General features: G+C 36.1%; 1 protein-coding gene across 1 annotated transcript in view; it reads right to left on the reverse strand.

Moving 5' to 3' along the window:
- TAF4B (TATA-box binding protein associated factor 4b) overlaps positions 1 to 15,234 on the reverse strand; it is a 126,961-nt gene that overhangs the window by 32,369 nt on the left and 79,358 nt on the right. The window contains exon 13 of the mRNA XM_034996188.1: positions 13,185 to 13,241. Within this exon, the coding sequence (XP_034852079.1) occupies positions 13,185 to 13,241 (57 nt within the window). The remainder of the gene's footprint in view (positions 1 to 13,184; positions 13,242 to 15,234) is intronic.

Below are 15,234 nucleotides of genomic sequence, written 5' to 3' on the forward strand. Positions count from 1 at the left end.
CATGGTCCCAGGGTCCTGGGATCGAGCCCCGCATCGGGCTCCCTGCTCGGCGGGAAGGCTGCTTCTCCCTCTCCCACTCCCGCTGCTTGTGTTCCCTCTCTCGCTGTCTCTCTCTCTGTCAAATAAATAAAATCTTAAAAAAAAAGATTTTATTTATTTATTTGACACAGAGAGAGACAGCGTGAGAGGGAACACAAGCAGGGGGAGTGGGAGAGGGAGAAGCAGGCTTCCTGCCGAGCAAAGATCCAGATGTGGGACTCAATCCCAGAACCCTGGGATCACGACCTGAGCCGAAGGCAGACACTAAACCATCTGAGCAACCCAGGTGCCCCCAGAAACTCCGCTTTTAAATTGTGGATTCATTTTTATATAAACTGCTGGAAAACTGTTTTCAGGAGTTAGAAACTATCTTTTGTTGATGCTGGCCTTTTAAATAAAATATATAGTGTTAGAATCTGATGCTGTCACACTCTGGAACTTCTAGATGACAAAATACGATTTTAGTTAATCTACGCTGCAGCACAAATCAAACAACGAGCTATATTTTAAAATGCTTCCCTAGAGAAAAATGGCATCTGCAAGATAGTTACAACACATAAAAAGTTTTTAAATTGACCTCTGTCATCAAATTTCCGTACCTTTGTAGTAAAACACTCTCTCCCATTCTGCAAATTACACTTCGGTTTTTTGAAATCTCACAATGTTTTAAAATTTTGCAAAACTATAACAAAAATTAAAACTTAACATAGTTTTGGTTTGCCCTATGTTACAACAAACTTACTTAAAAACAATGTATCTTTTCCAGCACAATACAGAAAAACCAGGCATTTTTAACCAGAACAGAAGAACATTCTGGGCATTAAGGCAGATTTGGCATACACAAGTGGGGAAAGATGATATGTAAGCCGAGTTCAGTGAAAACAGTCAGGCACTGAGTTAGAGGCTTGCGGGTAGAAACAGGATTGAAAGTGACATGATTATCTACACAGAAAACCTCAAGTCAGCTACAAAAAATAAAAACAAAAACAAAAACAAAAATCCTCCTAGGACTAATAAATGAATTTAGCAAGGTTGCAAGATGCAAGGTGAACATACACAATAATCATTTCTAAATACCATTAAGGTACAATTGGAAATTTAGGTATAAACCTAAAGCCTATGGATATTTGCATGCAATAAATCACAAAATGCAGATGAAAGAAATAAAACACAGACAAGTGGAAAGACATGCTGTGTTCATGGACTGCAAGACTCAACATTGTGAACATTTCAATTCTCTCAAAATTTTTATAGATTTAACACAATTCCAGTACTTTTTTTTTTTTTTTTACAGATATGGATAAGTTGATTCTAAAATATATATGGAGGGGCACTTGTGTGGCTCAGTTGGTTAAGCAACTGTTTTTTCTTTGTTTGTTTGTTTGTTTTAAGATTTTATTTATTTAGGGATGCCCGGGTGGCTCAGTCGGTTAAGTGTCTGCCTTGGGCTCAGGTCATGATCCCAGGGTCCTGGGATCGAGTCCCGCGTCGGACTCCTTGCTCAGCAGTCTCTCTGCCTGCTGCTCCCCCTGCTTGTATTCTCTCTGACAAATAAATAATATCTTTAAAAAAAAAAAGATTTTATTTATTTATTTGTCAGAGAGAGAGGGAAAGAGAAAGCACAACCTGGGCTCTTGGGATCAAGCCCTGCATCAGGCTCCCTGTTCCCTGCTCAGTGGGGAGCCTGCTTCTCCCTCTCCCTGTACCCCTCCACCCTGCTTGTGCTCTCTCTTACTCTCACTCTTTCTAATAAATAAATAAATAAATCTTAATGAGTGAATGAATGAATAAAGTAAAATTTATATGGAAAGGCAAAGGAACTAGAAAAGCTAAATCAATTTTGAAAAACAAAAAAAAAGGAACAAAATTTAAAGAATTTACACCATGTGATTTTAGGAAGTACTTATAGAGGGCTACAGTAATCAAAATAATGTGATACTGATAAAGGAACAGACACACAGAATAATGAGACAGAATAAAGAATCAAGAAACATATCCACATAAATATGGCTAATTGATTTTTGACCAGGGTGGAAAACAACTCAATTGAGAAAGCATAGTGTTTTCAACAAATGTTGGAGCAACTGGACATCACATGTGAAAAAATAAATCTTGACATTAAACCTCACACCTTATACAAGAATTAACTCAAAATGTAAACTATAAGCTTCTAGCAAAAAGTGTAAGAGAGAAAAAAAAAAGTGTAAGAGAAAATCTTTGTGACTTAGGGCCTAGCAAAGAGTTCTTAAGACATGGCACCCAAAGCAGGTCTATTAAAAAAACAAACAAACCATGACAGATTAGACTTCATATAAATTAGAAAAGTTTGCACTATAAAAGACACAGTTAAGAGAACAAAAACCCCACACTATTTAATTTCTCTGTCTCCAATCTCTATATGCCTTTTCTTTTTCTTGTTTTATTGTACTGGCAATATAACACTGAGTAATAGTGATGAAAGCAGACATCTTTGTCTTTTTTCCAATCTTTGAAAGAAAGCATTTGGTCATTTCGCCATTAGGAATAACATTAATAGCAGGGTTTTAATAGCTGCCCTTTATCAGATTGAGGAAGTCCCTTCTATTCCTTGATTCTTGAGAGTTATTAATACATGTTGAAATCTATCTAATGTATTTCTGCATCAACTGACATGATCTTTCTTAGACTGTTAATATGGTAAATGATATTCACTGATTTGTGAATTTTAATCCAGCTTTGCATTCCTGGGGTAAACTCCACTTGGTCATGATGTATTATTTTATATGTTACTAGATTTCATTTGCTAATATTTTTTGAACATGTTTACATCTATGTTCACAAAGGAGACAGAAATGTAGTTTTCTTATTTTGTAATGTTTATCTGGTTTATTAGGGTAATGATGGTCTCATAAAATGAACTGGAAGAGTTTTTAACTCTTCCATGTTCTGAAAGAAATTGTGTAGATGTAGTGTTAATTCTTCTGTAAATGTTTGGGAGAATTTACTAAGTAAAAATCATCTGTGCCTGGAGATTTCTTTATTGAAAAGTTTTAACTATAAATTCAATTTATTTAATAATTATAGAACTACTGTGGTTAACTACTTCACTTGGCTAAATTTTGATAGCTTGTGCTTCTCAAGAACTTGGTATTTCACCTAAGTTGCATGGAGTTGTTCATCTGTATTCCCTTATCCTTTTGACATCTGCAGCATCTGTAGTGATTTTCCATCTCTTTTTTCCTGATATTGGTGATTTATATCTTCTTTTTTCTTTGTCAGTCTTACTAGAGATTTACCAATTCTGTTGATCAAAGAACCAGCTTTTGGTTTTACTGATTTTCTCTATTTTTTCTTCAGTTAGTGGAAGTCATTGATTTCTGCTTTTACCTTTATTTCTCTTCTTCTGCTTACTTGGTTGTATATTGCTCTTCTTTTACCAGTTTAAGGTAAAAGCTTAGATTATTGATTTGAGATCTTTCTTCTCTAATATAAGCATTTTTTCTATCCTTTTACTTTAACCTATCTACATCATTACATTTGAAGTGAGTTTCTTGTAAACAGATACAGATTAGTCATAGTTTTTAAATCTATCCTGACAATCTCTCTCTTTTAATTAGTATATTTAGACCATTTACACTTAGCCATATACATATACATATACACACATATATATATATAGAAAATCCCTGACAATGTTGTAATTTTTGCTTTCAATATTTTAAAAAGCTCAAAAGCAGACTAGTCTATTATACCATTTCTGTTGTTCTTTCTTCATTCCTGATGTTTAAAGGTTCCCTTTGGTATCATTTCATTTCATTCTGAAAAACTTCAACTTCCTTAAACAATTCTTTCAGAGCAGGTCTGCTGGCAACAGATTCTATTCTTGTTCCTTCATCTGACAATGTCTTTATTTCACTTTTATTCCTACAGGGTATTTTCACAGGATATAACATTCTGGGTTGATTGACAGTTCTTTACTTACTGCACTTTAAAAATATGTTGCTACTTTCTTTTTGGTCTCCATGGTTTCTGATAAGAAATCTATAATCATTTGAATTGCTGGTCCCTTATTGGAAAAGTGTACATTTCTCTAGCTATTCAAGAATTTTTTCTATGTCTTTAGTTTTCTAAGACTAGATGTGACCAAACCTGAGTTTCTCTGTGATTATCCTGTTTGGGGAGTTTACTGAGCCTCCAGAATCTTTAGGTTTGTCTTTCTCTAAATTTGGGGGGTTGTTAGCCATTATTTTTTCAAACATATTTTTAGCATCTTACTCTTTCTCTTCTGAGACTTCAGTAACATTAATGCCAGACCTTTGGTCATTGTCCCACAGGTCTCTGAGGCTCTGTTTTTGATCCATTTTCCCCTCTGTTGTTTAGATTAGATAAATTCTATTTGTCCATCTTCAAGTTCACTGACTCTTTCCTCTTTCCTCTCTTTTCTGCTATCTAGCCCATCCAACAAGTGTTTTATTTTGATTACTGTCATCTTCAGTTCTAAAATTTCCATTTTAGAACTTTATTCCTGGGTCTTCAAGCCAAATAATTTTAAATGGTATCCTGAATATTTTAAGTATTATAAGACTCTGGGTCTTCTTTAAATCCTTTGGAGTATGATATTTTTGTTTTAGCATGCAAAACAGGCCAGCTAGATTTAGGCCACAAATTCCGACGTGTATTCTGTGGGCTTAAGCTCCAACATTAGTTCAATTTTCAAAGCCTTTGTTGTGCTCTTTGGATCTGTCCCAAATATGTACTACTCAGTTGTCAGTCTGGGACCTAGCAGTGCTCTGCTAGTTCCACTCTTATAGTTTATGTATGCTCATCAGAATCATTCACATATGACAAATGTGTAGCTCAAGAGTGGGCCTAGAAGTTTAAAACAGTAATAGGATTGCTTTCCTGAGCTCTCCCTATTCCACAATGTTCCCAGTAATTTTTTATTCCCTAGGCTCCTCTTTTTGTCCTCTGGCCAGAAAGCTGGGGCTTTAGTTACTCTGCTTTGCCATACATTTCTGTGACTGTATCCATGTCTACAGTAAGCAGCAAGAATAGGAGTGGGGAGGTGAAAGAGGGATGGCTACCACACCGCTGATTTAGTGGTATTTTGGATTCTCATCTTCTTCCCCAATTTATCTACTACTTACTTTTCAAAACCTTCAAATAGCTTCTCTGTGCATTCTGTTCAGATTTTATACTGTATTCAGAGGGAGAGACAGTGTGGAGTGTTTTTACTCCATCAACTGGAACTTTAAAAGCTGGTTTAACCAGAATTCTGACAACAGGTTTCTGTTAAGTTATATTCCTCCTAGGCTTTGTTTCATAAAACTTAAGCCTGCTTGCTCACTTACATCAGTAACACCCAAAAAGATCTAACAGGCTTGGTAGGTTCTCTTTTAGAGTATCCTTACTCCTTCCTTGTGGCTAATGAAAAAGGCAGAAGCCTTCATTTCCCTTATCACAGTCTCTCTGATATCAAATAGAGGTTCCCTAAAATTCAAGTCAGTGCCCTAGAGAGCAATAGAGCAATAGTAGTTGAAAGTTATTTTATTCCTGATGTTTAGTACTTGTCTCTGTTCATTTTTAAGTATAACTATGGTAATATTCACTTTAATCAAGTCCAAAACACATTAACAGATTACCTTAAAGATCACACAAGCTCTCAGAGTAAAGTTCAATAGAGGTACTTCTTGATGCTAAGTACTATAATTGTGAAGGACAAAAGATAAGGAAAAACAAAAATTAATGAAAATAGAATCCAAAACCTTAGGCAGAATTAGAGGAGCTGAATGAAGAATGAATAAATCAAGTATTATATAGCCAAGTCCCTCCACAAATACAGTGAGACATACTAATAGGAAGGGCTAAATTATTTAGATAGTTGTGACACTGACACTATGGGAAATTCAAAAATGTGTTTCTTTTTTGTGCTTCAGGAAGCCAAGGAATTAAAAAAAAAATTCAGGAGCTGAAAGTACAAAAGACAACAGCAGAGCTGTCCTTTTTAACAAATGATCCAAAAATATGAAGTGCTGTCATCTTCAGTCTGATTTTACTATGAATTTTTGGAAAGTGATACTAAGGTATAATGCAAAGGGGGGAGTTGAGAGGTAAGTTAATGTCTCCCCCAAAGCTTATGTGTGCTATCCAAGAACACCTACATTAGTAGCAATGAAAATAGTTAATGCCGCCAAATAGGAATATTTGAAAGAATCTAAAAAAATAAGAGAACTAAAGCACACTACCTGGTTTTGAGTTCAGCAAAGAATTAAGAATAATGTCCTGTTTAGATTTCACAATTAATGTTAAGTGTACATAGAAATAACAATAAAACCCTATCACCAAACAATAGATTTTTTTTTTAAAGATTTTATTTATTTATTTGAGAGAGAATGAGATAGAGAGAGCATGAGAGGGGGGAGGGGCAGAGGGAGAAGCAGACTCCCCGCTGAGCAGGGAGCCTGATGCGGGACTCGATTCCAGGACTCTGGGATCATGGCCTGAGCCGAAGGCAGTTGCTTAACCAACTGAGCCACCCAGGCGCCCACAATAGATGTTTTTAAATAGCAAAAAATTAAATAGAATTTTAGATATGCTTTGTAAAGATTAACTGACCAAACTCTAAAATTCTCAACAATGCTAATAATCACTTCTAAATTACTGCAACTTACTGGGGAAAATAAGGTTAAATCCTAAAATATTATACTACAAAAGAAGCAAACAATACCATACTAAACAGTATTAACGGGTGAATCCTAGACTAAAGGAACCAATGAAGCAAGTTACAAAAAAATAACTACCCCCACCTCCCCTAAAATTCAGGGGCATCACAATAAAAACACAGGATCCCTTTCAACCCCTCAAAGAAAATTATTAGGCAGGCATTCCACCAAACCTAACAATACATGGTCTGATTATTTCTTTATTCTCCTAACCACTAACACTAGTTCTTATGATGTCAAGACACTGTCCAGAACACCTGAAATACTTGGAATCTGGAATGTAGAGTCCAATGCCTTGCTAGTCAGCCCTTTTAATCCATCCCTACCTTTCAGGAAAATAGCACATTCCACACAATCTCAATTAGACACTTTCTTCTTTAGACTTAAACATAATACTTGATTTATGTATTGTTGAATACAAATGTAATCTGTATTAGATTACAGAACTTCCTTCCCTCTCCATCTTCCCCTTACATTTTTTTCAACCTTCTTTCCAGTCTTCTTGAAAGAAAACACACACACACACACACACCCCTAACATATCCATGGGTCAATCTCAAGCTTACTTATTTAAGAGCTTGATGGCATCTATCTTAAATGTTTCTATAGCTAATGTTCTTAAGCTACTATTTTTCCTTTTATACCTGACCTTCCCCTAAATTATGATAGCTATGTAACATAAGTAGAGCATGTACTGTTACATTCATTTTAAATACAGTTGATCCTTGAACAACATGGATTTGAACTGTGTGGGTCCACTTATAGGTGACTTTTTTTGATATACTGTAGTACTGTAAGTGTATTTTTTCTTATGATTTTCTTAACATTTTCTTTTCTCTAGCTTACTTTAGTGTAAAAATATAGTATATTATATAGAGAATATACAACTATGTTTTAATCAACTATTTATGTTACCAGTAAGGTTTCCCATCAACAGAGGATTGTTAGTAGATACATTTGGGGAGAGTTAAAAGTTATATGTGGGACGCCTGCGTGGCTCAGTCGGTGAAGCGTCTGACTTTGCTCACATCATGATTTCAGGATTCTGGGATTGAACCCCATGTCGGGCTCCTGCTCAGAGTGGACTCTGCTTGTCCCTCTGCCCCTCCTCCCGCTCATGTGCATGCTCTCTCAAATAAATAAAATCTTAAAAAAAAAAAAAGTTATATGTGGATTTTTGACTGTACAGGGGGATGTTACCCTAACTCATGAGTTGTTCAAGGATTGACTATAGAAGGAAATGGGAGTAAGTTCAAAAGAGTAACTTCCCCAAAGTGAGATGCAGACAGTGGCAGGTGAATCTAGAATTGAAGACTCCTGACTTCTAGTTCAATGCTATTTCATTTATAATATGTACCTCTTCTACCAAAAGGGTAGAATGTCTCTTAAGCCATACAAATCCCACACTTCAAAATTAATGCATACAGCCTTCTGTTGAAGCTTTAAACAAAATATTATCCTTCCTATGTAAGGCATACCAATCAAGAGATACAACCAATAAGTGTCTCTTGTGAAAAGTATCCATCAAAAAAACGAGTATAGGGACGCCTGGGTGGGTCAGTCGGTTGAGCATCTGCCTTCGGCTCAGGGGTCATGATCTCAGGGTCCTGGGATCGAGTCCCGCGTCCAGCTCCCTGCTCAGCAGGGGGGTCTGCTTCTCCCTCTCCCTTCCTCCCTGCTTGTGCTCTTTCTCTCTCTAATAGATAAATAAAAGTGATGGATTTTAAAAGTTCTCTTTCTTCCTTCCCCTCCTAGACCAATGGTTCTAACTATGACCTCCAGAGCAGCAGCAATAGCAAATCACCTGGAAATCTGTTAGAAATGCAAACTCTCGGGCCTCACCCAGACCTACTGTACCATAAACTCTAGGTATGGAGCCAGCAATCTGGGTTTTAACAAACCCTCCAGAGGATTCTCATGTACACCAGAGTTTGAGAACCATGGTCCTGGACTGTCAATGCTTTGAAATATTTGCATCTGTTTCTCTATGTACACAAGCTTTCCACAACTTGTCATTTTAAGAATGCCTTCTCCAGGGCGCCTGGGTGGCTCAGTCGTTAAGCGTCTGCCTTCGGCTCAGGTCATGATCCCAGGGTCCTGGGATCGAGCCCCGCATCGGGCTCCCTGCTCGGCGGGAAGCCTGCTTCTCCCTCTCCCACTCCCCCTGCTTGTGTTCCTGCTCTCGCTATCTCTCTCTCTGTCAAATAAATAAATAAAATCTTAGAAAAAAAAAAAAAAAAAAGAATGCCTTCTCCATACTAAATTAATTGGACTGCTAGAATATATTTTTAATGACAAGTTTCACTTAGTCCTGTCCAGTGTTCCAAGAGTTTTGGCTCATGCAGAACAAGCATAAAACTTTAGATACAAATTGCTATTAATTTAATAGCCTTAATTATCACATTTCACTGACTCTGTATCTATAAAAATTGCATTTAAAAAAAACTTCTGTCTTTCTCATAATGAAATAACATTTTCTGATCATTAACAAGCCTTATGATACAGTATTTTATTTCTTTTTATTTATTTATTTATTTATTTTTTAAAAAGATTTTATTTATTTATTCATGAGAGACAGAGAGAGAGACAGAGGCAGAGGGAGAAGCAGGCTCCCCGTGGAACAGGGAGCCCAATGCGGGACTCGATCCCAGGACTCTGGGATCATGACCTGAGCCGAAGGCAGACGCTTAACTGTCTGAGCCACCCAGGCACCCTGTCCTATGTTTTCTATAAACAAAAATCCTAAATACTTGAGGGTACAAGTTTTCTAATTTGTCATGCATTTTAATCATTTAATACTTATTCTTTTGCCCAGTTTCTACAGGTTGCACTGTGGAGCTAATATGCCAGCAGGTACAGGTCTTGCATTTCTTTTTCTTTCTTCTTTTGTCTGATAACAAATGTAAGTGGGAATGCTAGCAACTGTTAAAAGGAAGTAAATGAATTCTTTGTCTCACTCTGCACAGATGTGCTGAATTCACACTTCCCAAAGGAGAAAGAAGATATTCAAAAGGAAATAAGGGTCACAGTATACATAACAAATGTTTAAGGAATCAGGATATATGAACTACAAGGTCAGGTGGCTTGCTCCTCAGAACACTGAATGATGTGGTAAGAAAGGAAAACGTCGAAGGCTAGATGGTAATCTAGGACACACGGTACATATTTCGACAAGTCTACAGCTGCATTAAACATAGATGTGCCTACTTGTTTGAAGTTAGAATCTGGCAATTAGTAATCTATTTAAAACCTTTCACAAATAGATGGTAAAAATGGAAGTATGTCAGTACTTAACATTTTAGGAAAAGTATCTAGGAAAAATTTTAAAATCGGAATTTAAAAGCATCAATATTTAAAATATAAAGTTAACAACAGAGAGAGAGAGAGAACGCTTATAATATTGTTGTGGGTTGTTTTTTTTTTTTCAGGCAAAAACAGAAAAAGGAGGGGGAGGAAACATCCCCAAAGTTGAAACTAAAATGTCTGAATTACAGAGATACCCATAGACATTTTAGCCAAACAACAATAAGGTTTTCGAACAGACAGATAACCTGTCAGGTCAATAAGAACCGTATGCAGCAGGAGCCACTTCAATGGACTGAGACTGGACTGGAGGCAAATCCCACAGGCAGCCTATTTTTCTAAGTGCCAAATAAGAATGACAAAATTGTAAGAAGTCTATAGGAAGGATGAAAAGAAATTATTAAACACCTTTATAAAAACCTACTTGATTTAACAGTTTGTCATTATACCCAGAATGCAAAGAAGAAATGAACAGACTCTAAAACGGTATTAGAGAAGAAAACGCACAGGAGAAACGATCAGGATCAAAACTCTAGTCCTTAACAGTTGGAACCACCCCAGATTATAAAATTATGAAGGGGATTCAAGTCATGATTTAATATTTATATGACAAACATCATTGTTAAAACATATCCCCGGATCAATAAAGCCTACGACTTCTCTAGACAGTTCCTCAGAGTTCTGCACTTATAAGGTACTGTCTTTAATATATTTCCTATGACCAGCTTGGTAGGTAGGTAGTCACCTGGAAAAAGAAAGCAAACCAATTTCAAATCAAGCAACTGAAAGGAATCCGTGCTGATTTTCACAAATGAGCAAAGAAAACTTCCCAGAGAGCCAAATACCAAAAAATCATAAACAAAAGCTTTATAGTTTATACCAGTGTGATAACAATTGGCATATCCCAAATGATAACCTTACAAATTACCATACTAGAGAACAGTCAACTCTATATTAAGATAAGGTCAAGTGACTTTTGCAACCAGACAAAAGATCGCATCCCTGTGTGTTTGATTCTAAATTGGAGCCCCTTAGAATATTAAAGTTATTAAAAGCTCTAGGGGACAGAGGAATGATACAAATGACAATATTGTATTTTTATCAAACATTTGCAACTAATACACAGTGGCTCTGTTCTTGGAATGAGGCCAGCGTATTTTTTTTTTTTTAACAGAAAGATTTAGGATAGTAAGCAACTAGAAAACTTTTAAAATATTTTAGAAAGAAATTATACAGTCCTTTAAATCTTGCTAGGAAAAAGAAATGGAGGTGCAAAAAGAGGGGGAAAACCAAGTTTGCTACCACCTGCTCTTATTAAAAGGTATTTTTTTTCATATTTACTTTTACAGTTTTCTTTGAAAAATACTGTCCATCTATTCATCCCTTAGAGAATAATTAAGCACAATATTAAAAGAAAAACCAACCAAACAAAACAATCCTATACAAACCTGAAGGAAAAATTAATCGATCCAGATGTTTATGAAGGTTTATGAAAGCGGAATAGATGGGATAAAATTTTTAAAGATAAAAGAGCAAGCTTTCTGATATTTTCCCAAAAGTGGATGGAATTATAAGATAAGCATCTAATCAGTTCTTAATTAAAACAAAGAGGAATGCCCGTGATTCAGAGCAACAATAGGATGCCCATTCCCAAATAACCTATGAAGCCAGGCTTGCTTAAAGAGGGTAATTGGTAAGGTTCTCATGCTAATTTTTTGGATAATATCTTTAGATACATTTTCCACTGAAAAAGAAATGAGTATGAGAAGTGTTCTGTTGTTGAAATGAAATGTTTCTGGCTTCGATCCTTTCTAATGTTCTCCCTTTCCAGTTCTCCTCATCTCAATCCAGAAACCTCTCCATGCAGAGTTCATGCATTTTCCTTCTCTATTTTAGTGAAAACACACCACATTGATTGTAAGAATCTTACTAGATTTCCATTTGCTTTGCCTCAGTTCCTACATTAATCCAAACAATAAGGCCCTTTAAAACATTCATAAATAACCTGCTGCTGCTGGCACCTAGGAGCTGAGTGCTGCAATGTTAAGCAACAACAAATTTCATAGTTCAAGAGGCACAGTTAAGGAAAAAGGTTGCTCAGGAAATCACTCTTATTTAGCACAAAGATCCTTAAAAATTGCATGAAATCAGTCAAGTAACTATAGAAACCAATTTCTTCAGCTCCATATCACACGTCTCACACCTCAATTGTCTTTATTATCGTCTGCTGTCAGATCCTTAATCAGAAATGTGAACAGGCTTGATGATTTATTCAGCAGGGAAAAGGATCTGTAGGTCAAGTGAAAAATTTCACACACACACCCAAACACACACCACATCTTCAACCTTAGGTACTTTCATTTCCTTCTGTTCTCAGCAGCTCTGGGGGCAACTCCAGTGAGATCCAATATTAAGGCTCAATTAAAATAAGCTCCAATTAGTGGAGCTTTTTTCTCTGGGGCTAGAAAAGTCAGGAAATGGATATTGGGAAATGTAAAAAGTCAGCTACTGAGAGGAGGCTGCAGACATAAATGAACTTATTTGTTGATTTCTACAGTTGCTATGCAGAGGCCTCTGGGAGTAAAAGCTTAACCAGTCTAAGCTATAAACTAAAACCCCTGCAGCTAAACATGAACTGTGTGAAACAAGGGCTCCATTCCAGAACAGAAAACTGCTGGGCCCAGAAAATTAAAAGCCAGAGGCGTTTTCCATTTAAAACTAAATCCCAGTACCACCTCCCAGCCAAAGAATTATAAGCAGTATCAGATTTACAAAACGAACAATTACCCTGGAAAAATGTAGCCTATTGTACAGTCCCAGATGCTAAATCTCAGAAGTTTCTTTTTCTTTTTCTTCTTCTTTTTTTTTAATCCCACGTTATATTCCTCCAAGTACACTGCTGTAGTTTACAAAGAGCCATTTCTAGACAGGCCTAAGCCTTGAAAATAAATTTTAAAAAGAGAGCACATAACTCATTGACCTCATTTGAAGTACTGCCCTTGCCTTCAGCAGTTCCTGTCCTTCCCCAAGGCTTCTGCAAATGGTATGCAGCAGCAAAATAAACCCTGACCTAATTGCCAGGAGAGAGCTGCCAACCTTCCCTCCAACACAAAGACAAGCATGGTAACTTGAAAGTCCTACCTCTTTGGCTTTCTGCTTTAATCTCAGCTGTTCTGGATCTTCTTTATTGGAACGACTCTATCAAAAGAAAAGAAAATTTTAATAGAAATTACTAGCATCTAAACACCATAGTTGCCATTAAATATTTAATAAATGACAATTTTCTCTTGTGATTGAAAACCTTAGCTCCAGGGGAAAATGCCTCAATCCAGTCTGCTGCACTCCCTCCTTTACGCCCCCTCCCTCTCATCATCTGGGCTGGCTGCTGCAGTTCTAGCCCCGAGGAAGCTTATACTGAAAATGATGCTAACAATGTCAGTCAGGTCCAGTTGAGGCATGACGTTGTTCTTGTTAGAACACTAAAAACTAAAAAACGGATGGTACAGATGAAGGAAAAGAAAAGAAGGATAATTGCTGGCTCAAAGAAGGAAAGCAATCAGCTTTGGCTAATCTTCAGATAAAGCCATTTTGGGAAAACATGTTATTTCAAGGACTGTTAAAATCAAGAACCTCATAGGGTGATGTATGAAATTGTTGAATCACTGTATTGTATACCTGAAACTACTATAACACTGTATGTTAACTGGAATTAAAATAAAAACTTAAAAATAAATAAATTAAAATAAAATCAGGAGTCTGAACCAAATCAATCTCTTTAGAAGTACAATTCTCAAAAACTAAGTAGGAAATACATCCCAGTGTTTTCATTAGAGTATCTTGTCATCTTTGGGTCCTCCATAGCATTTAATTGAATGCTATGCACAAGTAAATGTCCAATAAATGAATGTTATTCAATACTGTTTTCCATACTGATTCAGTTCAACATTCAAAATTGAACAATCTAACAGGACTGCTATTAAGGAGAGAGCTATCTTCTATATGTAATGCTATGATGAAAGCGGTAAAGAACTTCATTTCTGACACTATGAACATCTGTCCACTGAAAAATATGCTCAGGAGTATTCTTTTTTTTCATTCTAACAAAGTTATCTAAGTCCTTATAAATCTGAATATTTGTTCTATAAAATGCAACATCCGCTAACTAAGTATAGCTAGCAAAATAAAAGCTAAAAGTATTTTCTTATTTACTAAGTTTACTTGACACATTTTACTGATGTATCAGTACTTTTGTTAAAGGGAAGTACAAGAAAGAAACCGTTTAGATTTAAGAGTGCCTTGTAATTTTTTTTTTAAGATTTTATTTATTTATTTGAGAGAGAGAGAAAGCACAAGTGGGGGTCGGGGGGACGGAGAGGGAGAGGGACAAGCAGACTCCCCACTGCACAGGGCTTGATCTCAGAACCCTGGGATCATGACCTGAGCCGAAGGAAGCTGCTTAACTGACTGAGCCACCCAGGCGCCCCAAGAGTGCCTTTTAATTTTAAACACATGAAGTGTTTAAATTAAATTTAAATAAGGCTACCAAAAGCTAGTAACTTTTTTCTTCTTTTTGTCCTCTGTCTACTAAAACAACTTAACCCAAACTAAGATAAACTCCTTTATTATTCCACCTATGATATGAGACAATAAGCATGTATATAGACGTATTTATCTTAAAAATGTGTGTGTATGTATGTATATACATATACATTGTTGAGTGTATGATTTTTGCCCCAGTATGTAATGGGCACATTTGAATATCAAGTCTTTATCACTTAACCAATATTTATTGATTATTCATAGATAAATTCTACTCTGTGTTCCTCTATTCTGAGTCTGGAGATATAGAAATGAAATAGTAAGACAAAGTCTCTGCTTTCAAGTGACTTATATTTTAAGAAGAGAAAAATAGTAAAAAAATTTTATAAAAATTAAATACAGTTATGATATGTAAAACATTTATGATGGGGAAAAATTTTAAAAAACAATTACTGATAGTTGCTAAGTGCTATAAAGAAAATTGGACAATGTGATAGAAAGAAGAAGGAGTGTGTGTGGTGGGGGGTACTTCTTTAGCAAGGACAGGAGAGAAGACACCTGAAAAGTGACATTTGAGTAGAGCTCTGAATGACAAGGAGGCAGCCACACAAAATTCTGGGGGAAGAATACTCCAAGCAAAAGGCAGAGTCAT

Source organism: Mirounga leonina, unplaced genomic scaffold (genome assembly GCF_011800145.1).
Source record: "Mirounga leonina isolate KUSES-001 unplaced genomic scaffold, KU_Mleo_1.0 Mir_93, whole genome shotgun sequence".
Lineage (NCBI taxonomy): Eukaryota > Metazoa > Chordata > Mammalia > Carnivora > Phocidae > Mirounga > Mirounga leonina.